The 27,719-nt window shown below is 43.1% G+C and overlaps 2 protein-coding genes across 10 annotated transcripts; both read left to right on the top strand.

Annotated features, from left to right (window-relative positions):
* The first annotated feature begins 293 nt into the window (after positions 1 to 293).
* Positions 294 to 1,206, top strand: LOC106422889 (protein LIGHT-DEPENDENT SHORT HYPOCOTYLS 7). The gene has a single exon (XM_013863677.3). It carries the CDS (start codon positions 419 to 421, stop codon positions 989 to 991), a length of 573 nt encoding a protein of 190 aa, XP_013719131.2. The 5' UTR covers positions 294 to 418; the 3' UTR covers positions 992 to 1,206.
* A 21,445-nt stretch (positions 1,207 to 22,651) lies between these two features.
* On the top strand, positions 22,652 to 27,676 carry LOC106440335. Of its 9 annotated transcripts, none has more exons than XR_007335185.1 (9): positions 22,652 to 23,630; positions 24,337 to 24,879; positions 24,964 to 25,032; positions 25,170 to 25,270; positions 26,002 to 26,116; positions 26,195 to 26,302; positions 26,379 to 26,543; positions 27,011 to 27,133; positions 27,267 to 27,676. XR_007335185.1 is itself a non-coding variant. In XM_013881974.3 (4 exons), exons 1-3 carry the CDS (start codon positions 22,905 to 22,907, stop codon positions 25,027 to 25,029), a joined length of 1,335 nt encoding a protein of 444 aa, XP_013737428.1. In that variant the 5' UTR covers positions 22,653 to 22,904; the 3' UTR covers positions 25,030 to 25,032; positions 25,170 to 25,500. The 9 variants fall into 9 exon arrangements, 1 of the variants encoding a protein (XP_013737428.1); XR_007335183.1 differs by having other exon boundaries at positions 22,653 to 23,630; positions 25,976 to 26,116; positions 26,216 to 26,302; positions 26,379 to 26,501; XR_007335181.1 differs by having other exon boundaries at positions 22,653 to 23,630; positions 25,976 to 26,116; positions 26,216 to 26,302.
* Positions 27,677 to 27,719: the final 43 nt, after the last annotated feature.

Raw genomic sequence — 27,719 nt, 5'->3', positions numbered from 1 at the left:
CTTTGTTAATTCATATATACATCTATGTTCTACGTTTGTTTGGTCTGAAATAATATCATTCACTTTATGTTTAAATTAAGATTTATTTGATGCTGATTATTTATAGAAACATTATATTTTGCTGACAAAAAATAGTATATAACTCTAGCTTTTAAAGCCTTTTACCCTTGTTGATTTGATGCTACGTGTGTATCCGTGTATATAATATATAGTCCCATCAAATAATTTACATGAGAATATAATAAGACTATTTCTAACTAGTGTAGAAATTTTTCTAAAGTTCTCCCCCACTAGCATTGACATAGTTGCTCTAGATTCCTCCCTTCTCCTCCTTCGAAGACCTAAAAGACTAAAAAGAAGAAAAAATGATGTAGTGATCATCATAGATCGAGAAAACAACAAGAGCCGATCCAAATCCATGGCTAGTCATAGCAACAAAGGCAAAGACATCGCCGAAGAGTCACCGTCTCAATCTCAGCCGCAACAACCACAATCACCTCCTAACCCGCCAGCGTTAAGCCGGTACGAGTCACAGAAAAAGAGAGACTGGAACACCTTTTGTCAATACCTTCGTAACCAGCAGCCACCGGTTCACGTCTCACAGTGTGGCTCAAACCACATCCTAGACTTCCTCCAATATCTTGACCAGTTTGGAAAGACAAAGGTTCATGCACATGGATGCGTGTTCTTCGGACAAGTTGAGCCCTCGGGACAGTGTAACTGTCCTTTAAAGCAAGCGTGGGGGAGTTTAGATGCTTTGATCGGACGGCTGAGAGCAGCCTATGAGGAGAACGGAGGGTTGCCGGAGAGAAACCCGTTTGCCGGCGGTGGAATTAGGGTTTTTCTTAAAGAAGTGAGAGATTCACAGGCGAAGGCAAGAGGAGTCCCTTACAAGAAAAGGAAGAAGAAGAAGAAGAGGAATCCTATGAGGAGTGAGCATGATGTTGAAGATGGTACTGCAGGGACTAGTAGCTCCAACTTGCCATCTTAGCAAGCAAACAAAAAACATATAATAAAAAAATGTGGAATTAATTAATGGTAAGCATTTATATCACCTTATATTTAATATCTAGTATTAGTTTTCAATTAGTTATCACGTTTCTATCTGCAATTCTACATATGTATTTGAAATAGATCTCGACAGTAGGCTTTTGTTGCAGACTTAAGTTTATACACAAGCCATATATACTAGATGAACATGACTAATGTTTAAGCTAATATCATTTATATACTAACATGAAGCTAATATCATTTATAAACAACATGTGAATTGCCTGAAATTTGATCACATATAAATACTTAGTGATAATAAACTATTAATAAAGATATAACATGTGAATGATGTGACGTATATTTGTTCATTTTTACTGCATTGTAAACCCTAGAGAATGTACACACACATACGCGAGAAACTCTAGCTAGGCTCGGCTTCGCTAGGTGTAAGCTTGTATTTATGAACGTATTCATACATACATCTGTTCCAGCAATCTAATTATCAAATGAAGTACCATTTACATATTTGATGGCTTGTTCTTCGTACGTTAGTTTTTTGTTCGGTTCATAAATGTGTGAGTTTCTCATTATGTATTTATAAAGATATAGGAATTAAATTAAAGATACGGGAGACGTATATCTTATATATGATTTATAGACTTCTTTTGTTGACTATGATATGTAGTATGCTTTTTTTGGTACTAAACATGTATATATGCAGTATGCTTCTGTTATATTTGTTAAGTGATATAGAAAAAGAGCCACGTGCATGGATTAAGGCGTTTCAAAGTAGACTAAACAGAGCCTAAAAATCAGATTTTGATCATATGTAGACTTTTAATTTGATCAGATTTGTGAAACAGGAATAGGAATGAACTTGATGCATTTTCTTAAGTTACAATTATCTTCTGTATCAATCATTTAACTAGATCTCGACCCGCGCAACCGCGCGGGTGTTTGTTTCTATTTTTTTTTTATATAAACATTTTGTTTACAATTCTAAATTGAAATATATTATAATATATATAAAGTGTGTTTATCACTTTTTAAAATATAATAATTTTACCATATATGTTTTTTATTGAATAAATTGTTTCAAACTGTCACATACGTCAGGTTTTTTTATTATGTTTTTTGGATTGTTATTTCATTATTTAACTTGTAACTATATATAAAGATTGGTAAATATTTTTTTATTGTTACCTCGAAAAATATTGTAATATTTCGAAGTATGATTCTTAGCGTCTTTATTTATAGATGGTTAAATAGTTAGGGTATTGTAGAGAGTATATTCTTTGAAATCTATAATTAATAGACATTAAATAGTACGATATTATGTATTAGTTGTTATGGAAAATATAGTAGATTTGTTGAGTAGTTAACGGCAACAGCAATTAGTGAAATCTAACACATATGTTTGATGTATATCGTTAGAATATTAGAAGTTGCAAGTCTCAAGCAAGAAATCTAGAAAAATCGTATCTATTGAGATATTTTGTTCCTATATACTTGCTTTTCAAGTTAAAAGATATTACAACTAATTTGATTTTATGATTATACTTGCTTTTTGAGAAAAAAATATTTTTGACTTTGATCACAAATTTTGTAGCTGTTTCAAAACTACTGATTGGTATAGGTTTATTTAGAAGAAAAAGAAAACGAATTTTATCACAAAACTTATAGATGGTTTTAAATCTAGTATGGGTAAGGATTAAGATATGTATAATGTTGGTTTAACTGGTTGACCGACAGTATAGTCACATCAAAACCAAAAGAAAAAATATATAATTTGAATCAAACTTACGATTGATATGAATTTATAATGAAGAAAATATTAATTTTGAATTAGATCACACAACTTGTAAGTGATTTGAATTAGAATGGGTAAGGATTAAGATATGTTTAATGTTGGTATAACTGGTTAACCGGCAGTATAGACACACCAAAACCAAAATATGAAAATAATTCTAATCAAACCATATTGTAAACATCACGTGCTTAACCAAAATATAAAAGATAATTTAATTCAAAAATAAATTATGGTGGTTATGTAAACCGTAATTAAAAGGGTACGGTTTTAGTATTGCGTGGATTAGTTAGCCATATTAATAATGGTAAGAATAATTAGTTAGAGATTAAATGTTATATGACATTCTAGGAATAGGTCTGTTAGATCCATTTTAAAAAAAATCACACATGAGTCAAGGTTGTGACTTCTATTTTAATATATAAGATTTTGAGTTAATTCTCTAATAGTAAGACCTAAACAATTAAATTTAATCCTACATATAGATAAGCTTGATATGACCAAAAATTGATTCTTCTGTATCAACTTATCTTTTATTTGATTTTGGAGCCACTTGATCATTGCAGGATAGATGTTTGAATTAAGCTACTACCAAAATTATTCAGCGACTTAACATCACAAATGAACTATTGAAAAACCTATATATTGTCCATTACCACCTACGTAATACATACTGGATTTCTGACGATTATTACATTTAGTGATGACATTTTGAAACTCGACTACATTCTACAGGCAAGTCATTCACAAGTCTATGTGTGCACTTTGGATCAGCGAAAATATGAGATTGTTGAATAAAAAGGAAAAGTTAAATAAGTTTTTTTGGTGCACAGGAAAAAAAAAACTAGGTTGCATTAACATGTAATCAAATCTTCATTGTTTTCAATGACATTTACAATTTAGCAACAAAAAAAAAAGGAAAAAAAAAAGTAATCAATGATGTTATAGTATAAACTACTCTCTCTTTTTTCTAAATACATTACGATGGCTTTTTATATTTTATAGTCTATTTTTCTATTGGTTAGTTTTTATGATTAAGAGATAGATAGTTAATGATGTCTTTTGTTTAAAAATATACAAAACTAAATATTTAATTAATCGGTGTGAATAAACCTATAACAACGTTTATTAAAATGGAGGGAGTACGTATTAAGATATAAAAATTAACTCAGATCTTGAACTTCTTTTACCAAACCATTGACTTGTGAAGTTTCGTAACACAATTCGCTTACTTGGGCCAACTCTAATAATCTCCCCATTTCTTCTTGCTGCTCCACCACATCCAAACCATGTCCTGGAAAAAACTCATCACTTGTTGTTCAAGAACCAACATCTAAGAAATCATCTCGCCGCGAGTCCTCATCTTTGAAGAACGGAGGGCTACTAGTAGAAAAACTGATCCGTGTTTCGAACGGAGACTACAATCCCTTTTTTATATTCACAGAACAGGAGCTGAAGCAAGCAACCAAAGACTACGACCAAGATCTCGTCTGTCTTGTCGACGACAACTATAAATTGTTTCAAGGAGTTCTTGAGAACAGAGGAGCCGTGCTAATCAAGAAAACGAATGAACACGAAGAGCTCGTGGAGTATTGCATAAGGGAAATAGCTATTGCTGCGTACGTCAGCTCGAACATGAATCTGGTGAAGCTTCTTGGTTGTTGCCTGGAGAGCAAGGTGTAGGAGATGGATCTAACGATCCCACAAGGCCCAAGGAATAGAAGGCCTGGCCCGGACCAAGGGAAGCGACGGCTCGGATAGTCGGCTTAATAGGTCAGTCTCTCGGCTCGCCTCTGAAGTACCTTGAGTCGATCGTTGTCGACTAAGAGGCATCCGGCTCGGCGACCGCTCGAATGAATACGGGCCTTTCGGCCCAATAAGGAAAGCCCGCGAAGACGACATAAGCTAGGTCAAGAACGACACATCAAAGGACTATATAAGGAGAAGGAAGAGGAACGAGAAAGGGATCCGAAATCATCTGACTAACACTTGGCGGCTAGATTAGGGTTTTCACCTTTGCTTCATCTTGCCGTTATTTGTACTTTTCCGGTAGCTCCCGAGTTACCAGCTTCTTCTCTGTCGCATTTTCTTACCTCTCTTGTAACCGACTGATTGTCTCTTCCGACCATAATAAAACGTCTTTGTTAAACCCACGTCTTCTTATTACCGTTTTCCGATCAAACAGTTGGCGCCCACCGTGGGGCCTTTTTAGCAAAGTAACGTTAGTACTATGGTTGTCAGCAACGACAGTTCTTCGTCTGGCGAGGAGCGCGAAGCCCTCGAGGTGATGCCGGCTCCCGAGGTAACACCTACGCCTACACCAGTAACTCCGCTACCCCCTCCTGCGTCCATGGAAACCATCTTGGCACGCCTCGCCCTGCAAGAAGCGGCGCAGAAGGCGGCGGTCGACCAAATCACAGCGATAGCAAAAATACTCGCCCCTATCGCTGCAAACGCCGAAGCTTCAACGGCGCAGTACCGTCGACACCTGTTCGCCACTGAACGAACCACCAACGTAGCACCTGCGCGGGATAACAGCAACCAGAGCGCCGGTAACGACATCAACGCAGACACCGCAAGCGAGCTAGCCGCGTTGAAACAGTCGGTCCTCGACATCAACTCAAAGATCCACCAGGTGACGACCTCGGCGCCCCAAATCGAGCACGTACTCGCGGAATCTCTTCGCACACCCTTCACGCAAAGGGTCACCGGCGTACGGCTCCAGAAGATGGAGAAACTTCGTCTTCCAACCTTCAAGGGTCTCTCCGACCCTTCTACTCATGTCACGTCCTTCAACATAGCGATGCGACGCGCAAATCTGACCGACGAAGACAAAGACACCGGCTTTTGCCAACTCTTTGTCGAAACCCTAGAGGGACCGGCCCTTACTTGGTTCGCAGGCCTCAGAGAAAACTCCGTCGATTGTTTCCACGACCTCTCGACGGCCTTCCTGAAGAATTATATCATGTTCACCAACCAAGAAACGACCGTGTCCGACCTGTGGAACCTCACTCATACCAGCGGCCAAAGCCTCTGCGACTTCATGGAGAAGTTCAAGGCTATCGTCTCGAAAGTTGATATTCCTGATCCTATCGCTGTCGAGTCTCTGATGAACACTTTGCACGTTGACTCCACGTTCCGTCAGGATCTCTACCGATACCCGACGAAATCTGTGTCTGACGCCATCGCTCGCTCAAACAACTTCATCCGCATGGAAGAAGACACAAGAGCAAAGTTTGCAAAAGAAGCAGCAGCGAAACAGCGACCCGCCCGAACAAACGACACCCGCCCTGAGCCCCGCCAGCACTCATCCGGTGGGAACACCACTCAGAAGCGAGGCTACGTTAGCTCGATCGACGACGAGGAATCGCCAAAAACAGCAGCCGTCACGCGAGAGAAAGCCTGGAACCACTGGGATCGAGACTCCGCCTCGAAGCAATCAAAGTCGTCCGAACCAGCGAGTTCAAACTCCGAGGAGCCAAAGAAATGGTGCCTCTACCACAAAAGGGATTCCCATGATACGAAAGAGTGCAAAGTCCTCATCGGGCAATTTTTCGACGGGATCACTAACGGGACAATTCAAATGCCCACCTCTCCAACGACACCGAAAAACACCAAAAGTTGGAGTAAGAACAAGGAGAAGAAGGCACAGAAGTCTCAGCAGAACACGGCCCCTAGCGAGGAAAGAGCGAGCCCTGAGCGCACTCCTGTCAACAACGTCGGCCCCGCCAACGACTCATCAGAAGACGAACATCCGCGTCGCCGGCGACGAGTGGAAGTCATACTCTCTCGCCCTTGTGACTCCTCTGACGACGACTCCTCGACAATGCAACCAGATTTACGCGACAAACTGAACAGCAAAGTCGAGCAATCTCTCACTTCCCCGACAACAGACAAAGATCTGCGCACCCTATTGAAGCGAAAGAGCGCTACGAACGAACACGCATGAAGCGCCGACCTCCGCGCGACCATCTCAAAATCCAGCGCCAGGAGAATAGGCCAAAACGGCGACCTTCGCGACCAGCTCAATTCAAAGGCCGATGACCTGCGAATCCAACTCAACCGTTCAAAAGGGTCCGATCTGCGACGACGTCTCGAATCAAAAAAGAAAAAGCCCGCAGAAACTCTTCAATTCGAGAACACAACCGATGATTTAAGGAAGCAACTCGAATCAATGCGAGCTACCCGCAATCCGCACATTAGCGTAATCATGGGAGGATCACCTCCTTGTGGCGACTCAGTTCGAGCTGTCAAAGACTACAAACGACAAGCCACCACCTCCAAGAAGTGGCCGCCTCCAGTCGAAAATGATCACCATATCACTTTTTCGGCACTAGATACCAAGGGAGTCCATACGCCACACAACGATCCTCTTCTCGTCGACCTCGACATCGGAGAATGCCTAGTCGCAAAAGTCCTTATCGACACCGGCAGCTCAGTCGATCTCATCTTTCGCGACACACTCGATAAAATGGGAGTCGATTTGAGAGACATGAAGCCTTCCTCTCGCACGCTCACTGGCTTCAACGGAGCCTCAGAGCAAATGATCGGAACAATTCGTCTTCCAGTATACGCAGGCGGTATAACCCGTACCGTCAAGTTCTCCGTCATCCGAGCCAAAGCACCCTACAATGCCATCCTCGGAACACCATGGTTGCATTCCATGAAAGCCGTTCCCTCGACGTACCATCAATGCGTCAAGTTTCCCGGCAAAGACGGAAAAACACAGACGATTCGGGGAGATCAACAAGCCGCGAGAGAACTGCTGATTGCAACTGTAAAGATGCAGCAACAGGCTTCCCTCGTCAACTCCGTCAGTAAACCACTCAGCAAGATATACCCCCAGAAGGAGGAAGTTCGCGAAGTCGCAATCGATGAATCCGACCCAACGAAAATCATCCGAGTTGGCGTCTACCTGTCCGACGACATATGTTCAAAGATCATCTCTTTCATCAAAGACAACGCTTCAACGTTCGCCTGGAAGACCTCCGACATGAAGGGGATCGACCCCGCAGTTACCTCCCATGAACTGCACGTCGACCCGACGTTCAAACCCATCCGACAGAAGCGACGGAAACTCGGTCCAGAAAGATCTAAGGCAGTGAACGACGAAGTCGACCGGCTCCTCGACGCGGGTTTTATTACCGAAGTTCGATACCCTGAATGGTTAGCCAACCCGGTCGTCGTCAAGAAGAAGAACGGCAAATGGCGCATATGCGTCGATTTCACGGACCTCAACAAGGCATGCCCAAAGGATAGTTACCCACTCCCTCACATCGATCGTCTCGTCGAATCAACCGCTGGTAACGAACTCCTAACCTTCATGGACGCTTTCTCGGGCTACAACCAGATCTTGATGCATCCCGATGATCGCGAGAAGACAGCATTCATCACCGACAGAGGGACTTATTGCTACAAGGTGATGCCCTTCGGGCTAAAAAACGCCGGTGCGACTTATCAGCGACTCGTTAACCGAATGTTCGCTGATCAGCTTGGCAACACCATGGAAGTGTACATCGACGATATGTTGGTCAAATCGCTCAAGGCCGACGACCACCTAAATAACTTACGCGACTGCTTCAAGATCTTGAACGACTATGGGATGAAACTCAACCCGGCCAAATGTACCTTCGGTGTCACCTCTGGGGAATTCCTCGGCTACATCGTCACTCAGCGAGGAATCGAAGCTAACCCCAAGCAGATCTCGGCGATTCTCGACCTTCCAAGCCCGAAAAACAGCCGCGAAGTGCAGCGACTAACGGGACGCATAGCAGCTCTCAACAGGTTCATCTCGCGATCGACCGACAAGTGTCTTCCCTTCTACGAGCTACTAAGGGGAAACAAGAGGTTCGTCTGGGATGAAAAATGCGAAGAGGCATTCAATCAACTCAAGCATTATCTCACGACCCCACCCGTGCTATCGAAGCCAGAAGCCGGCGACACACTATCTCTCTACATCGCCGTCACATCCTCCGCCGTCAGCAGCGTATTGATTCGAGAAGATAGGGGAGAACAGAAACCAATCTTTTACACAAGTAAAAGAATGACGGAGCCTGAGACGAGATATCCAACACTCGAAAAGATGGCCCTAGCTGTCGTCACCTCGGCAAGAAAACTGCGACCCTACTTCCAGTCGCACACGATCGAAGTACTGTCCAACCAACCACTCAGAACGGTTATGCAAAATACTAACCAATCGGGGCGGTTGACCAAATGGGCGATGGAGCTGAGCGAACATGACATCGTATACAAGAATCGCACAGCAGCAAAGTCACAAGTCCTTGCCGACTTCTTGATCGAGTTGACGCCAGAGCTGGAGCAAGACCTCATCCTACCAAGTGTAAACTGGATCCTCCACGTCGACGGTTCATCCACGAGTAAAGGATCAGGAGCAGGAGTGCAATTGCAATCACCAACAGGAGAACTCATTCGGCAGTCATTCAGTTTCGGTTTCGCGGCATCAAACAACGAAGCTGAGTACGAATCCCTCATCGCGGGGCTCCGTCTCGTCAAGGCGGTGAAAGCCAAACGAATCAGCGCTTACTGCGACTCTCAACTCGTCGTAAGCCAATACCTCGGTGATTACGACGTCCGCAACGACAGGATGGACGCCTACCTCAAACTCGTCCAGGACCTTACGCGAGACTTCGAGTTCTTCGAACTCACGAAGGTTCCTCGCGGAGAAAATGTTTGTGCCGACGCCCTCGCCGCTCTGGGAAGCAAGCTACACGACCAGGTCAAAAGGACAATCCCGATCCACAAAATCGAGAAACCAAGCATTGACACGAAGGCAGAACAGGCCGCGATTATAGCAGCGATCAACGACGCGATGGACATTGACGAAGTGGAATCTCCCTCGCCAGATGATCACCCAACAGATTGGCGTAAAGAACTTATCGATTACCTCGCGGAAGGTTTACTGCCCGTCGAAAAATGGGACGCCCGGCGACTGAAATGACGCAGCGCACACTACGTCGTCATGGACGGGGAACTACACCGATGGACTGCAACAAAGGTACTACTCAAGTGTATCGCCGGCGAAGAAACGAGACTCGTCATGGCCGAAACACACGAAGGAGCAGCAGGCAACCACTCGGGCGGGCGAGCTCTCGCACTAAAAGTTAAAAACCTCGGATTCTACTGGCCAACCATGAACGCCGACTGCGAGACATACGCGCGCAAATGCGATAAATGCCAGCGTCACGCCAAAACCATACACAGCCCAACGGAGTTTCTCCACACCTTGACTGCTCCATACCCATTTATGCGATGGGGAATGGACATCATTGGTCCGATGCCGGCGTCCCGACAAAAGAAGTTCATCCTGGTCCTCACCGATTACTTCACCAAGTGGGTTGAAGCCGAAGCCTACGCCAGCATAACCGACAAGGAGGTACAAAACTTCGTCTGGAAGAACATAATCTGCCGACACGGGCTCCCATACGAGATAATCACGGACAACGGTTCGCAATTCATCTCGCATCATTTCAAGGGCTTCTGCGACAGATGGCGCATTCGACTCAACATGTCGACACCGAGAAACCCGCAAAGTAATGGTCAAGCCGAATCGACGAACAAGACCATCATAGACGGTCTGAAGAAACGACTAGACTTAAAGAAAGGTTGCTGGGCAGACGAACTAGATGGTGTCCTGTGGTCTCACAGAACCACTCCTCGCGGAGCGACGAAGACTACACCCTTCTCAATGGCCTACGGCGTCGAGGCAATGGCTCCTGCAGAAGTGAACGTGACGAGCCTGCGCCGATCGAGAATGCCACAGAACGCTGAACTCAACCGCGATATGCTCCTCGACGCACTCGACGACATCGAGGAAAAGCGCGACCAAGCGTTACTCCGCATCCAGAATTACCAGCATCAAATCGAGAGCTATTACAACAAAAAGGTCAAGTCGCGTCCTCTCGAAATGGGCAACCTTGTCTTAAGAAAGGTCTTCGAAAACACTAAGGAGTGGAAAGCCGGCAAGCTCGGAGCCAACTGGGAAGGACCATACAAGATAGTCGAAGTCATCAAACCAGGAGTATACCGCCTCGAGACTTCAACAGGCGAAGCAGTACCGAGAGCCTGGAACTCCAAACATCTCCGCCTCTTCCATCCTTAGTCAAGGAAAACACCAACCCGAGTAAATGCGCCCCAAAGGCCACTTCTACTCGCAATCTATTGATCGAGTAAATGCGCCACAAAGGCCACTTCTACTCGCAATCTATTGATCGAGTAAATGCGCCATATATAAAAAAAAACGAGTAAATGCGCCCCAAAGGCCACTTCTACTCGCAAAAAAAAAAAAAAAAAAAAACGAGTAAATGCGCCCCAAAGGCCACTTTTACTCGCAAAAAAAAAAAAAAAAAAAAACGAGTAAATGCGCCCTAAAGGCCACTTTTACTCGCAATATAAGAACTACGAATAGCTTGATTCCCGCAAAGGGATACGTAGGCAGCCCAAATAAAAAGGGTCCAGCCGAAATAAAAAAATAATATAAACCCTCCCCGAGGAATCGATCTCCGAAGCAGACGATCACTTAAGCGATGCCTACACGAGCACGCCCCGGCTCCTCGAACAAATGTATCGGCACTCGCATCCCACGTCGAATACGTCCTGATCAGACACATATTCACGGGAATCGACCGCGTTGCGACCTAAACCAACATGGCCGAGACAATGACTCCAACTCATCCTATAATTAACTAAGTAAGGTCTGGCCAACCAAACGCTTGAAAATTACATTAGGATCGACTTGGAACCGTCAAAGTCGAAAACTCTCAATTGACGACTAAAACTCAAAATGGCAAACGGTCACGACTCAAAGAGATCGACCGAGACAAAGTCATAACGAGCTTAAAGCTATAATGATTCAACATCTCGAACAGCATTTACACCGAACAAATAGAGTTACTTCGAATCTCGAGAAATCATGCAATTGATAAGACAAGTCTAAGTTTAATAAAACGGCTTATGTGATTCAAACAGTTCGAAATAACGAGCACAAGAACGAAAGCCCCAGAAGGCAGAATCCTCAAAAGAAAAAAGAAAAAAACAACAACAAAAGTCCCCCGGGACTCAAAAGAGAACAACATACAAGAGACCCTAATCCTCTCGGTCGCTCTCACGATCGTTGAGGGCAGAAAGCTCGGAAGCCCTAACACTCGACTCACGAGCAGCCGGAGAGACGTGCATTTCATCTGATCTCGGGATCTCTTCAAACACCCCCACATTCTCTTCTTCATTGCCTCGACGGGACCCTTCAGCCGAAGTGTCCGAAAGTACGAGCAGGGGGGCGTTATCTTCAGCAGCAAGGTTCCCTCGGTTAGGCGTCTCTCCCTCGAATGCAGTCGAAGGACCCTCAACGAGGGGCGTCGGGACTGCATGCTGCACTTCCGTCGAATGAGTGAGCGGAGTGTGAAGAGTCAGCGCGGTCTCGGGATCGATCAAGCCAGCGTTGGACCCATACGGGTCGAGACTCGCCAAGATTCGAGCATCCACGAACTGAGAGTCCAGCACGAGAGGAGAGAGTGCGAGATCTCCCGCGGGAATCTCGCCCACTTTGAGCTTCTCGGCCTCTTGCTCGTATTTCCTCTCTTGCTCCGCAAAAATATCGATGGTAGCTTGCGAGATGTCGCTCCCAGCCCTCCTCAAGGCTTCGAGATATTTCCTGGTTCCAAAAGCTTGGCTATGGAGTAACCGAGCTTCATCATAGAGGCCTCGTCGCTCTTCTCGGGAACGAATCCTCGCGAAACGACGGTTAGCCTTCGCGGCCATCTCGGTCTCGACTCTTACCCTTTCCTTAGTGACCTCTAGGATCCTGGAGTCTCTAAGGCGTTTCATCTCCCTTTCATGAGCCGCAGTAAGTGAGACCTTCTCGCTCTCGAGATCAGCATTCTTCTGTTCAAGCTCAGGGACAATACCTCGGGACGCCTCCAATTCAGCCTTCAGCTCGTCTCTCCGAGTTATGGTGCGAGTCATCATACCATTGAGCTTCTCGAGATTGCTCCTTTTCTCGCTTAGCTGGCGAGCAAGGACCTCCTCCTTCTCAGCAAACTCCTTCTTAGCCAGCTCCAGTTCACCCAAAGCTCCCTTCAGCGCAGTGTCGTACTTGTCAATCAAGACATTCATCGCGCTGTCCCCCTAGAGACGCGAGGTAACGAAAACCGCGAGGAATTAGCACTAGGGTAATGGAGCAAGAAAAAGATAAGAAGAAGTTTAATTATTTACCAGCAATTTGGCCCTCGCGGCTTCCTCGTACTCTCCCCCGAAGATAAGGTCCTTCACGGCGGGCAAAGGTTTCGCCCTTCCCCTAAACTGACGAAGGAGCTCCCCGCATTTCTCTGGAACGTACGCCAATGGAGCCGGCCCCTCGTAGTGGAAGTCGACTTTATCAGGAAAGCTTACTCCGGGCACCCTCCTCAAGATGGCATCACCACGAGAAGAGGTACCAGTCTGGACGGCCCCGATATTGGGACGGGCCGGAACCTCTACATAAGGAGATATCGGAGCAGGAAATTGCTCCTCGCCATCTGCCCCGTCGTCACGCCTTCTTATCAGAAGAGGCGACCCCTCAGATTCCTCTTCAAGGTTATCTGAGCCGACATCTCCGAGACAAGCCTCGGGCTCCTGCCCGTCGACGGCCTCCTCCTCGTCGTCTTCTTCTCCAAGGGCCCCAGTTGCGAAAGCCTCCTCCTCGGGATGAAGTCCTTCTTCTTCGACATCTCCCCCCTCAGTTTCGGTCAGTCCCTCGAGATTCCCCGACTCCTCGCTAACGGACTTCTTCTTTGTCCTCTTCTTCTTCTTCTTCTTCTGAGGTTCACCAGAAGGAGGGACATCACTCGCCTCCTCGGTACTCCTCTCAGCTCCCGAGCCGTCACCTCTCTTTCTTTTTTTGTCCTTCCCGGCGCCTCTGGCTTCGGAAGGGGGAACCTCGCCAGTACGAGGAACCGCCGTCGAAGGACCGTCCCCGCTGACCAGCCCCAGCTGGGCCGCTATCATTGCGCTCAGATCAGGAAGAGTGCCCATCTTCTTCGCTTCGGAAATTTGTTTCTGAATGTCTCTCGGGAAGATGTCTAGTCGCTTAGCGCGAATAGGAAGAACGGTCGGAAGGTCGGATCTCCACTCTCCTAAAAAAATGCAGAAGAGTCAAGACGCGACAAAAGATCTTACGACTAAAATAACTTAATCTAAAGGTGCGAGAAAACATACTTCGAGCGATTCGATCTTTGAGCTCGTGGATCTTCTTGACGGTGATCTCGGACCAGCGATAGACTCGAAGCAGAGCGACGGCACGAACACTCCTCAAGAAATCTTCGGGATAAACGGGAGAAGTAGGATGGCCGACTGCACACAAAGCAAAAAGATATACATGATTAGAATCGACAAAGTTGCTTACGGATCGCGACAGAATATTCTACCGCAAGAACGGTTCCAAAGAACTCGATAATCATTTCGGGGAGGTTCCTCGAAGGCCGAACTGTCGGACTTGAGAAAGAAGTAGGAACATTGCCAGTTCTGCGTCTTATTCGGATGACCGGCGCATACATTGCAGTTCGGTCGCATCTTCACCGAGTAGGTGCCATCCTTCATATCGGTTATTGAAGTCATCTCCTCGAACGATCTGACGCTCATCGGCATATCGATCTGCTCCGCCAAAACCGACAAAGTAACCGCTAGTCGCAGCGAGCCATTCAGCAGTTGACTAATCGCGAGATCTCGGCGCCTGGCGTATGCAGTGATCAGTCGCGGGATGGGGAACCAGCAGCGAGTATCTCCCTGAAAGTAGGATTCATACACTGTCTGGTACCCAATCGGAGGAGACCAAGGCCTCTGCGTCTCCGTAGGCACAAGGAAGGTCACGCCCACGGCGCCATCTGCCCGAAGAACCCTTTTCAAACTTCTCGAAGTCGACTTTGTCTTCTCTACGCCTTCCCAGTCCTGACCGGCTAAGAAGGCGGGACGCAATAAGTCGGTATGAAGTTGAGGAAGCTCTTCGAAAATCCCGTCAGGGTAGAAAATAGTCGGGAATAGTTCGGCTTCAGAATCGACACTTTCCGAGGAACTGCCCTCCACAGGTCGAGCTCTCAAGGTGATCGACTCAACAGGCATCGCCCCGCTCTGCCCGTCTCTCGCACATTCCGTCGCATCTCTCGCAACGACGTTCTCACTCCCTTCCCTCGCGAGTCTCGCGGCATCCGCGACCAGGAGCCTCTGAGAACGGGATAGGTTCGCCGTATCCATCATCGCCCCACGGTGAATCGCTTCTGGATCTTCGACACGAACCCCGTCGGGATTTCTTGCCGTATTCGACGCCGCTGCGACTGCCTTCCCTTTCTGCTGCCTCGATAACCTCTGACCCGACGACATCGCGGAGCGTAACGATGAAGAACGCTTCGAATGAATCTAACAACACTTAGAGAGATAAAGGGAAGAGAGAGAAAGTACCTTTGATCGCGGAGAAAAACTTGAAAAAATGAGAGAAGGACCGCGTATTTATAAGGAAAAGAGGAGGGGGAAATTCGAGGCGTCATCATTAGGCCTATTCGGGCCTAAATGGGCCTCGAAATCTCCCCTAAAAACCCAGCGGACCCTCGCGACGATTCCGCTTCTCGATGTGTCGTGAAAAGAAGAGATGGGGGAAAATCGAAGCGTCATCATTAAGTCTAAACGGGCCTAAATGGGCCTCGAAACTCTCCCTAAGATCCCGACGGTTCTCGCGACTTTCCGGCTTCTCGTCTTAATTAATCGACGGTTATCCTAAAAATGGTTAAACCGGCAATTAACCAAGACACGCCGACTAAAATCTGGGAGCCTGTGATTCAACAGTTCCGAGAGAGGGCGTCATCACAGCTTTTTCCGCGACCCATCGCTTTAACCTCCCGACAGGACTTCTATTCCTTTGAACCTTCAAGTTCCAGAATCCATCATGAGCTAGGCGACTCCTCGCTCACTGATGGACCGGGGGGACTTACTGTAGGAGATGGATCTAACCATCCCACAAGGCCCAAGGAATAGAAGGCCTGGCCCGGACCAAGGGAAGCGACGGCTCGGATAGTCGGCTTAATAGGTCAGTCTCTCGGCTCGCCTCTGAAGTACCTTGAGTCGATCGTTGTCGACTAAGAGGCATCGGGCTCGGCGACCGCTCGAATGAATACGGGCCTTTCGGCCCAATAAGGAAAGCCCGCGAAGACGACATAAGCTAGGTCAAGAACGACACATCAAAGGACTATATAAGGAGAAGGAAGAGGAACGAGAAAGGGATCCAAAATCATCTGACTAACACTTGGCGGCTAGATTAGGGTTTTCACCTTTGCTTCATCTTGCCGTTATTTGTACTTTTCCGGTAGCTCCCGAGTTACCGGCTTCTTCTCTGTCGCATTTTCTTACCTCTCTTGTAACCGACTGATTGTCTCTTCCGACCATAATAAAACGTCTTTGTTAAACCCACGTCTTCTTTATTACCGTTTTCCGATCAAACACAAGGTACCGATTATTTTCTTTGAATACGTTAGTGGAAACCTATCTGATTACTTGCATAAGAAGAAAAGGGTTATCCCATGGAGACAGAGGATTCGCATCGCTGCTCAGATTGCAGACGCGATTGCTTATCTCCACTTAGGTAAACCACGACCTCTGATTCACAGACACGTGAAAACAGAGAATGTTTTGCTCGACGATAACTTGAACGCCAAGTTATTCGATTTCGGACTCTCTAGAAGTTCCAGAAGGTGAGACTGTTGAGATAAGCTTGAAAGAAGCTTAAGCTAGAAGTAATCCTATTCCTATTTATGATAAGATAACTTAGAGATAAACATGGAGTGTTTAGGAAGTTATCTAATAAGTGAGTTATATTAGGTTTAGGATTACATATTCATATATATACATGTCGTGTGTGACATTGAGAGATTGAGAGTGATTTGTGATTGTGAGAGCTTAAGTTTTTGAGCTAGTTTTCTTAAGCTAATAAGAAGAGATATATTCTTATAATCTTGTGAGTTCTTTACAAACGCTTTACAACAATATTTGGTATCAGAGCTATGGGAGATATTGTGGTAGCAAAGAAACCGGAGGGAGGATCATCGTCGATAAAATGTCCTATTCTTACCTCAACAAACTATACTGTGTGGGCCATAAGAATGAAGACTTTATTCAAGGTGCACAAGGTGTGGGAGGTTATAGAATCAGATATAGAGAACAATGAAAAGAGCAACATGGCCATGGCTCTATTGTTCCAATCCATTCCTGAAGCATTAATACTACAAGTAGGAGAGCTGGATACCGCAAAGAAGATGTGGGAAGCAATCAAAACAAGACATGTAGGAGCAGATCGGGTTAGAGAAGCGAGATTGCAGACCTTGATGGCAGACTTTGACCGTCTTAAGATGAAAGACACAGAGTCTATAGATGAATTCGTTGGAAGAATATCTGAGATATCATCAAAATCTGCTGCGCTAGGAGAAGAGATTGAAGAAGCAAAACTAGTGAAGAAGTTTCTCAAGTGTCTTCCTCGAAAGAAGTACATACATATTGTGGCAGCTTTGGAACAAGTCTTAGATCTCAAAACCACAAGCTTTGAAGACATCATAGGACGTTTAAAGGCATATGAAGAACGTGTCTTCGATGAAGATGATAATCAAGATGATCAGGGCAAACTTATGTATGCAAACATGGAAACAGAACATACTCGCGACTACAACAACTACAATAACAGAGGCAGAGGTCGTGGAGGAAGATTCAACAACAGAGGACGAGGTCGCGGTCGGTTCAACGGACCAAGAGATACAACAAATCTTACCTGTTTCAGGTGTGATAAGACCGGACATGTTGCATATAATTGTCCAGATCGCTTGCTTAAGTTACAAGCAACACAAGAGAACGAGAACACTGAAACTCAGGAGGCAGATGAGCTGATGATGCACGAGGTAGTTTACTTAAACGAAGGGAACATCGTACCAAGCAACTACGAAGTGAAAGATGGAGAAGAGGATATCTGGTACCTTGACAACGGAGCCAGTAATCACATGAGTGGAGATCATAGGTATTTCTCTTCTATTGATGATTCAATCTCAGGTAAAGTACGCTTTGGAGATGACTCATGCATTGACATCAAAGGGAAGGGATCGATCGAGTTCATAGACAGAAACGGAGAAGCAAGAAAGATCACAGACGTCTACTTTATTCCCAACTTAAAGAGTAACATTATCAGCCTTGGACAGGCAACTGAGTCAGGATGTGATATAAGAATGAAAGGGGAGCACCTCATAATGCACGATCGTGATGGAAAACTCATTACCAAAGCATTAAGATCGAAAAACAGATTATACAAAGTGCACATGAGGATAAGAGATGATCTGTCCCTATTGTCTACAACGACAAGTGATTCACGCAGGTGGCATGCAAGGTTGGGACACATCAACGTTGATACAATGAAGTCTATGATACAGCGAGAACTAGTGACTGGAATCCCTCAGTTCGAGATAGAGAAGAGGGTATGTGGATCGTGTCTAATGGGCAAACAGACAAGGCAAACGTTTCCTCAATCAACTTCATACCGAGCTACAAAAATACTAGAGTTGATTCATGGTGACTTATGTGGCCCTATTAGCCCAAGCACGAGTGCTGGAAACAGGTATGTCTTAGTCCTAATTGACGATCATTCAAGGTATATGTGGACATCGTTGCTCAAAGAAAAGGGAGAAACGTTCAACAAATTTAAAGCATTCAAAAGTCTGGTAGAGAAAGAAACAGGAACACACATACAAAGCTTCAGAACAGATAGAGGAGGAGAATTTGTTTCTCATGAGTTCAATCACTTCTGTAATGAGTCTGGTGTCAAAAGATATCTTACAGCTCCATACACACCCCAACAAAACGGGGTGGTAGAGAGACGTAACAGAACTATGATGGAGATGGCCAGAAGCATTATGAAGCATATGGGAGTTCCTAATTACCTATGGGGAGAGGCAGTGAGACATTCTACCTATCTTTTGAATCGCGTTGCGACTAGGGCACTCAAGGACAGAACACCGTATGAGATGTTTCACAAGAAGAAACCGAATATCAGTCATCTACGTATCTTTGGTTGCATTGGCTATGCAAAAGTAGAGTCAAAGTTGTTAAAGAAATTAGATGATCGGTCTCGGATGCTTGTTCACCTTGGGACTGAACCAGGCTCCAAGGCATATCGACTCGTTGATCCACAGACCAGGAGAATAGTAGTGAGTAGAGATGTGGTTTTTGACGAGTCAAAGGGGTGGAACTGGAATCAAACTACTTCCGAGAAAGACAGAGATGGAAAATTCAAGATCACATTAGGAGCTTTTGGGAATCATGGGATCTTGGAAACAGAGCAATGTGGCGAAGAAGAAGTAGAACCAGGAAGAATTGAAGAGAAGAAAGCAGATGAAACTGAGGTGATTGAAGTAGAATCTGAAAGTGAGGAAGATGAGGATACTGTAACTGAATTGCGAGTACTAAGGAGGTCAGGAAGACAGAGTACAAGGCCGAGATACCTAGATGATTACATTCTGCTCTCAGAGGAAGAAGGTGAGCGTTTGTTGATGTGTCTTAATGATGAACCAAGGAGTTTTGAGGAAGCAAAAGAACACAAGGAATGGGTATGTGCGTGTGAAGATGAGATACTTTCAATCACGAGGCTTGAAACATGGACACTTGTTGACCTACCACAAGGAGTAAAACCAATAGGTTTGAAGTGGATATTTAAGCTCAAGAAAAACTCAGATGGGAGCATCAACAAGCACAAAGCTCGATTAGTAGCTAAGGGATACGTTCAACAACATGGAGTGGATTATGATGAAGTATTTGCACCTGTGGCAAGGATAGAAACAATTCGTTTACTGATCAGTCTTGCAGCTGCGAATGGATGGGAGATACATCATTTGGATGTTAAAACTGCTTTCTTGCATGGAGAGCTATTGGAGGAGGTATATGTCATGCAACCTGAAGGATTTGAAATCAAAGGAAGCGAGGGAAAAGTATACAAGTTACATAAGGCGCTGTACGGTCTTAAACAAGCACCACGAGCTTGGAATGCAAAGTTAAATAAGACACTACTTGAGCTCAAGTTCTCACGGTGCTTAAAAGAGCCGTCGGTATATCGCAAGACTATCAATGGAGACCTTTTATGTGTTGCAGTCTACGTTGACGATCTTTTTGTTACAGGAACAAACATGAGGGTTATAGACAACTTCAAACAAGAGATGGCAACCAAGTTTGAGATGAGTGACCTAGGGAAATTAAGCTACTATCTTGGGATCGAAGTAAACCAACATGAAGATGGGATTACTCTAAATCAAAGCCGGTACGCATTAAAGATATTGGAGGAGGCTGGCATGAGCGACTGCAACGCAGTACAAATACCTATGGATTCAGGTCTTAAGCTATCAAAGTCAGAAGGAGAAAGAGAGATAGATGCGACAAACTACAGAAAGACCATTGGATGTTTTCGTTATCTTCTTCATACAAGACCAGACCTGTCCTACTGCATTGGAGTCTTAAGCCGTTATATGCAAAGCCCCAGAGAGTCACACGGTATTGCAATGAAACAGTGCTTGAGATATTTGAAAGGCAGTACTTCGTATGGCTTAACCTTTGATCGTTCAACATCAAACATGAAGAAACTGGTTGGCTACAGTGATAGTAGCCATAACACTGATCTTGATGATGGGAGAAGCACAACTGGCCACATATTCTACCTTGGTGAAAGCCCCATCACGTGGTGCTCACAGAAACAAGACACGGTGGCATTATCTTCTTGTGAGGCCGAGTTTATGGCTGGAACAGAGGCGGCAAGGCAGGCGATTTGGCTTCAAGACTTGCTCAGTGAGATCGTTGGAACATCATGTGAAAGAGTAGTCATACGAATAGATAATCAGTCAGCAATAGCTCTTACTAAGAACCCGGTCTTCCATGGTCGCAGTAAACATATACGCTCAAGATATCACTTCATCAGAGAGTGTGTGGAGAAAGGATTGATTGAAGTTGAACATGTTCCCGGAACGCAGCAGAAGGCGGACATATTGACTAAAGCTCTAGGGAGAGTTAAGTACAGAGAAATGAGAGAGCTGATCGGCATGCAGGATGTGGTGAAAGTGAACTTCAAGCTTAAGGGGGAGACTGTTGAGATAAGCTTGAAAGAAGCTTAAGCTAGAAGTAATCCTATTCCTATTTATGATAAGATAACTTAGAGATAAACATGGAGTGTTTAGGAAGTTATCTAATAAGTGAGTTATATTAGGTTTAGGATTACATATTCATATATATACATGTCGTGTGTGACATTGAGAGATTGAGAGTGATTTGTGATTGTGAGAGCTTAAGTTTTTGAGCTAGTTTTCTTAAGCTAATAAGAAGAGATATATTCTTATAATCTTGTGAGTTCTTTACAAACGCTTTACAACAATAGAGACTTCTGTACAAGCATTAGTTGAAGGAACAATAGGGTTTCTAGCTCCAGAATCAGTAGTCACAGAAAGATTCAACGAGCAGACGGATGTTTTCGCCTTTGGTGCTACATTAATCGAGATTTTGACTGGAAGGGAGCCTCATAATGTGTTTATTGGAGCATCTGATTATATGACTAACCATGACACTACTCCAGTTGCAGAGTCATCTCTCATATCTGTCTCTTCGCCTAAAAGAAGAGATCTTTTGATGTTCTTGAAGGCCATTCTGATAAAAGATGGGAAGGATAATGCATTAGAGGCCAGCGCAGAGCTTGCTGCTAGCTGTGTGGAGATATTGCCAGAGAAGAGGCCAACGTTTGAAGAAGTAGCTAAGAAGCTGAAACACATTCAGAACATGTAAAGTAAGACATTGTTTTTTTTTTTGGTGTGTCTAAAATAAAGAAACGGGGTGAAAGTCCTATTATGTAGAGTTCAGTGGTGAAAAAAATGGAAAATAGTATATACTCCTTCCGTTTCAAAAAGTTACATATTCTAAAAAGAAAATTTGTTCAAAAAGATGCATTTTTTTTCATATTTCGAGTGCATTTTTGTCAACTAATAATGAAAAATTATGAACTTCAAGAACGTTAATTGCATTTCTTGAAGTTTTATTGGTTTAGAAATATATGATATAAAATTACAAAAAACTATGCATTAACAACTAAGTTTTATGATGTTTTATTAATAAGTGTGAAAATCCTAAAACATGTATTATTTTGAAACAAAGAGAGTATTTTACAACAATTCTACCGAAGTAAACAAAAATATTTTGATCGCCTCGCTGAACTGGCCCTACGGTTTCGGATACTTCGTTTCATTCGAGCTATGTATTATTGGTTTGGGTGAGTTATATTCGGAGTAGCGGTCCTGGAAGGAAGCGGGGGAAGCACTTGATTCTGGCTTTCCCAAAATAAATAAAATATCGACCTTTATTTTCTTAAAATCTTCATTAGTCTAGGTGGCAAAGCAAGCATAGTATGTGTATTTCTGATCTTCGGTAAATAGCTTTGTAACAATCTTTTTTCCTATTCTGGCCCAATTATTTTATAAAGCTTCCGATCCAAATGTTTTTTACTAGTTTGATGGTCGGGCCTGGTTCTGTTCAACAACAATTCTACCAAAGTAATCTGAAAAATGTGATTCAATTTGATGTTTAGTTTAATTCGGCTTTCTAAATTTCCGAAATAACCAAATTTATGGGTTTCAGCTATATTTCAATGTATTTTCCAAAAAAAAACTCAAAATATTTTGGTTAAATTTGGTTATTTTAATTAGTTCAGTTGTTTTGATTAATTTCAGATATTTCAAATACTATTAACTTTTATAATTTTGAAAACTGAATCAAAACCTAAAACAAAAAAGTTCTGTTCGGTTCAATCTGCACGCTTACAGAGAACTATGGTAAACATGTTACAAGTTTATAGTTCATTACCTAAATTGTTCAAAACAGAGATTTAGGGGGCTATTAATAAAAAGTAAAAGTATATGGTTTAACTAGTTACAAAGCATAGAAATAGATTGAAGACTTTATAAAGCAAAAGTTGAGGCGTTACAATGCAATAAACAGCAAATTGTTAAACAAAAAGGAGTATTTGTTGCTGTAACGAAAAAAAAAAGTGAAACTCGCCGGAAAACAAAGTATGAACGTTTACGACGACGAGTCACTGAAGCAGGAGGTAATCTACCTCCACTCCCTCTGGCACCAAGGCCCTCCCACCCGAAACCCGATCCACGACCCGGTTCAGAGATCCAGGCCCAATTACATCCCTCCGGCGGATTTTCAGCTTCTCTCTCGCTACGGAGCCAACCCTATTCACCCCCAACCTCCCCTCAGCAACAAGCGCTCCAGACCCGGGTCTGATCGTGAATGGCCCGTGAAGGAGCTCCCCCGTTATCCCCCCACGGGCTGGCCCGAAGCCAAGCCGTGCAAAAAGGCTCGACCTTTATCAGATTCGGAGAAAGCGAAGCTCGCCGTGAGTCAGATTCAGAGAGACACCCACCGCGCTTGCCGCGAGTTTTTCGGCAAGAGAGCAGCAACATCTGGTGAAGAATCGGATGCTGATGATGGAGGAGGAGGAGGAGGAGGCGAGGAGTTTCAGTTTCTGTCGAGGCTGTTCGAGGAGAACGCGAAGCTGAAGGAGAGTTACGAGAAGAACACTGTGCACGGAGAAGTGTGGTGTCTCGTCTGTGGTGGGAGCGGGGAGAAGAGTGTGAGGAAGTTTAAGAACTGTTTGGCTTTGGTTCAGCATTCGCTTGCTATTCACAAGACTATGAGGAATCAGCATAGGGCTCTTGCGCAGGTTGTGTGCAATGTTCTTGGATGGGATGTTAACAATCCTGTTGCTTCCAGCCAAAAAGACTCTCAGGTTAGATCTATACCTTCAAAAGAAGTTAGCATTTGCAACTGTTACATTGATTTGGTTTATGTTATTATGGTTAATCATATTCTTTGGTAGCTTTTGAAATAGTTTTGATTAATGTTCTAGAAATCGCCAAGTGGTAATTAGGTGCTAGAACTAGCTACTAGTCGGATTATTCTTCGAGATGAATCATATAATTTGGTAGCTTTTGAATAGTTTTGATCAATGTTCTAGAAATCGTTAGGTGGTTACTAGGCTCTAGAACTAGCTACTAATCAAATTATTGGGGACCTAGCCGAGGCCTCAACATATATTTATATTTTACATTTATATCAGATATTTTATTTTTTGTGTCTAATAATATATCATATATTGGAGTATTATTTTGTTGAATTATAAAAATCAGATATACAAAAAAAAGAAATTAGACAAATTTATGGATTTGTACTAACATTATTGGCTGATTAAACAGATTTAGAGACCAATTTTGACCGATTTAGAATGGTTTGAACCTATTTGAGTCACATAAATTGGATATACAAAAAAAAAAATTAGACAAAGTTATGGATTTGTGCTAACATTATTGCCTGATTAAACAGATTTAGAGACCAATTTTGACCCATTTAGAATGGTTTGAGTCACATAAATCGGATTTCAAGAAAATCGGGTTTTGATCATTTAGAAATGGTTTTTTTGTTCTTTCCCTTCTCAGACATTAGGGGTAGAGGCTGTGGAAGGTGCTACTGAGCTGCCTCAAGACCTAAAGAAGCTTCAGGAGAAACAACATGTGATGTCTGCTGATGAACAAGCAAAGGCTGTTGTGTTACAAATGCAGCAGAATGCATCAGAAGCTTTGAAAGGCATTTCTGTCAAGGATACTACTGGTTCAGTTGAGAATGGTGATGAACAAGTTTCCGAGGAGTTGGAGTCAATATCTCGACTCTTCTCAGAGAACGTTGAGCTGAAAAGTTACTACGAGAAAAACTCTGAAGGTGGACACTTTGTCTGCCTAGTGTGTTGTGCTGCGACTGATAAGAAAATGTTAAAGAGGTTCAAGCACTGTCATGGACTTGTTCTGCACTCTACTAAAACCCCGAAAATTGCAATAAGAGCTCACAAGGCTTTTGCTCGGTTCGTCTGTAAACTGCTTGGCTGGGAGTTTGATCATCTTCCACGTAGAATAGTGAAAGGTGGTGCTCCTCTTGTCGAATCTAGTGCCAACCAGAACAATGAGAAGCCATCATCGATGATCGAGGTAAGAAATTTTACAAAGAGAACAACAACTCTTTTCTTAGTTCTTGTCCTATTGTTCATTAACTGAGTTGTGGTGTCACCTCAGGAACATATGAACGAAGACGAAGTCGATGTTCCACAGGAAGATAACGAGCCATGCGTTGGAAAGTAGATGGTAAGTATGCTTACACACCTAATCACTTTTTTTTTTGATATAGAATCCTGTTTTTTGGGTTGCTTTCGGGCATTCGTCTGGTTGATCGATTGGTTGTGTTTGAACAAGGAACTGATGTTTTTGTCTTGTATAAGCAGGATGCAAGCACAACCAAATAACACATTGTTCTCTTCTGGGAGTTCAATTTAAAGATTCAAGATAAACAAAGTTATGTAAATGGAGGGCACTGAATCTTCAGGTACCATTACTAGTTTTGTTCATCTCATAAGTCTTCTTATGACTTGCCAGACTTGGTGCAGAGTCATCATTGACAATGTGTATACCAAACTTTTGATTCTAAAATTTTCATTAGTTAAGAATACTCTCTTCTTATCATTGAGAGATTTGGAGTATTCTAATCTTGAAATTTTAAAGATACTTGAAAAGAAAATGTTGCCAGACATTTAATAAATAATTTTATTTATATAAGAGAACAGTGGCATAAATATCAAAGATTTGGAGCAGTTTTGAAAACACCATTGCAAATGTGAAAAGTTTTGTACTAAAAGCTGTGGGCATGCATCTTACAAACAACAGAAGATTTGAGGTATCTTTGCAAGTATCTAAAGATATGGGGTTGTATTATAAACGCTAAACAGTATGAAGCTTTTAAATACGAGAAGATCTCGGGCAGATTTTAAAATACCAAAAGAGCTGGGTTAAAAGTTAAAACATACCAAAAAGGGTTGGGCGTTTAGTAAATTAAATAGACGAATAGTTTTGAAAATACCATCAGTATCTCTGCATCAATTATGAAAAAGATCCAAGGTGTTATATGGGATGTTCCAAAATATCTGGAGCTATTTTGTAAAGATGTAATAAAAACAACAATAACTGAGTTTAATAATTGCGTGATAAAAAATATATTAAAATAATTACCTATTAAGGTTTCTTGGCTGAACAGATAGGCCTTTAATTAAAACACCCCAGGAAGACACGACAGAGAAACAGAGGCAGTGACTCTGCAAATTCAGATAAAAAATGGGGAGAGAAGAAGGCTCGAAGAAGATGAAGATCGCCATTATACATCCAGATCTTGGTATAGGTAACGTCCTTCATCAAGCGTTCAATGAATATCCACTGAATAAACGCATTTCAGAGAGATCGAAAGCTATTTTAGCAGAGAGATTGATCGTGGATGCAGTGGTTGAGCTTGCCTCGCACGGTCATAAAGTTAATGTATTTACCTCTCACCACGACCAATCTCGATGCTTCGAGGCAACTCTTTCGGGTCAGTAACCATATTTAGCTTCAGTTTCAGACACAAATGTAATCTCATGTCTGAAGTGAATATAATGTGTATCCAGGCGTATTTCAAGTAACGGTGTATGGTTCTTTCCTGTCACGCCATATTTTCTACCGGTGCTTGTTTGTTTGCTCTTTGTGTTCTCTTGGGATGGTCTACCTTCGATGTTGTACTAGCAGACCAGGTTTCAGTCGTTGTCCCATTGCTGAAACTCAAAACATCAAAAGTATTCAATCTTTGCTTTAGTCATCGTATCATGTTTTTGTCACTTAATTGTCAATAGCAATGTTGGCAAAATAGCAAAAACTATCTTATAAAAATCTGATTTGATTTAAGTAGTTCAAATCAGTTTAAGCTGTCGTAGATGAGTTAAAATCGGTCTAATTCGATCTAAATCAGTTAAATCAAGTAACAATATTAGTGTAAGTCTACAAATTTTGTCTGAAATCGTTTTTTGTATATCTAATTTTTATAATTCATCAAAATAATTTTATAATTAAACTAAAAAAATTAAAATACCTAATATAAATATATACTATATCATAAATAAACAAATAATTTGTTAAAGAATAGACAGGGTGCCTAGGCCGAATAATTCTCCGCTAGTCGCTATGCCTATACAAAGCGCCTAATTACCACCTATTGATTTCTATCTGCATCATCAGTTCTTTTATGCTCATTTGTCTTGACCAGGTTGAATTTCCTCTCTATAAACCGCTTTGAGAAGAAAAAGAACATCAATCTAGCCGTTTCAGCTTTTGCTATTCTATGCAACACATAAGCAAAATCTAACCGATGTTGCCCTTACCGTTGCTGGTAAGTGTTCCTCTCTCTTCCACAATCTAATATTGAAAGAAGGTTTTACTGTCTGCATTCCATTGTTCAGTTACCTTCTTCCTCCTATTGTGTCAATCTCTTGGGATTCTCATGATTCAAAATCAAATGCTAGGATGAACATTTTGGTATAGTTCCATTAGAAGCAATGGCTGCATACAAACCTGTGATAGCCTGCAACAGCGGTGGCCCTGTGGAGACAATAAAGAACGGAGTAACAGGATATCTCTGTGAACTGACTCCAGAAGATTTTAGTTCGGCGATGGCTAAGTTTATAGAGAGTCCTGAGTTGGCGAAGGGGATGGGAAGTGAAGCGAGGAAACATGTGGTTGAAACATTCTCTGTGAATCAGTATCTTGTTCATGTACTTTCAAGTCCTAAAGAAGATTGACATTCCTCTGTTTGGTAATCATATATCTTTTTACCATACAATATAAGACGTGACAGCTAGCAAACATATACTTAAAAATACTTGCAAGACTTTCTCTGTAACTTTTCTTGATTTATACTATTTATAGTCTTGAATTTGGACAGAGAAACAAGTAACTGTGGCTTATTGATTGCAGCT

This window comes from Brassica napus, unplaced genomic scaffold, assembly GCF_020379485.1.
Source record: "Brassica napus cultivar Da-Ae unplaced genomic scaffold, Da-Ae ScsIHWf_3070;HRSCAF=3881, whole genome shotgun sequence".
Taxonomy (NCBI): Eukaryota; Viridiplantae; Streptophyta; class Magnoliopsida; order Brassicales; family Brassicaceae; genus Brassica; species Brassica napus.
Note: the sequence above shows the minus strand (reverse complement) of the source record. Positions and strands in the feature narration are given on the sequence as shown.

What these genes read in the sequence shown, in the direction of transcription:
- LOC106422889 (XM_013863677.3), top strand. Translation starts at nt 419, where the DNA reads ATGGCTAGTCATAGCAACAAAGGCAAAGACATCGCCGAAGAGTCACCG.
- LOC106440335 (XM_013881974.3), top strand. Translation starts at nt 22,905, where the DNA reads ATGAACGTTTACGACGACGAGTCACTGAAGCAGGAGGTAATCTACCTC. An exon ending in CCAGCCAAAAAGACTCTCAG is followed by an intron (nt 23,631 to 24,336) that starts GTTAGATCTATA and finishes TTCCCTTCTCAG; the next exon opens with ACATTAGGGGTAGAGGCTGT. An exon ending in AGCCATCATCGATGATCGAG is followed by an intron (nt 24,880 to 24,963) that starts GTAAGAAATTTT and finishes GTGTCACCTCAG; the next exon opens with GAACATATGAACGAAGACGA.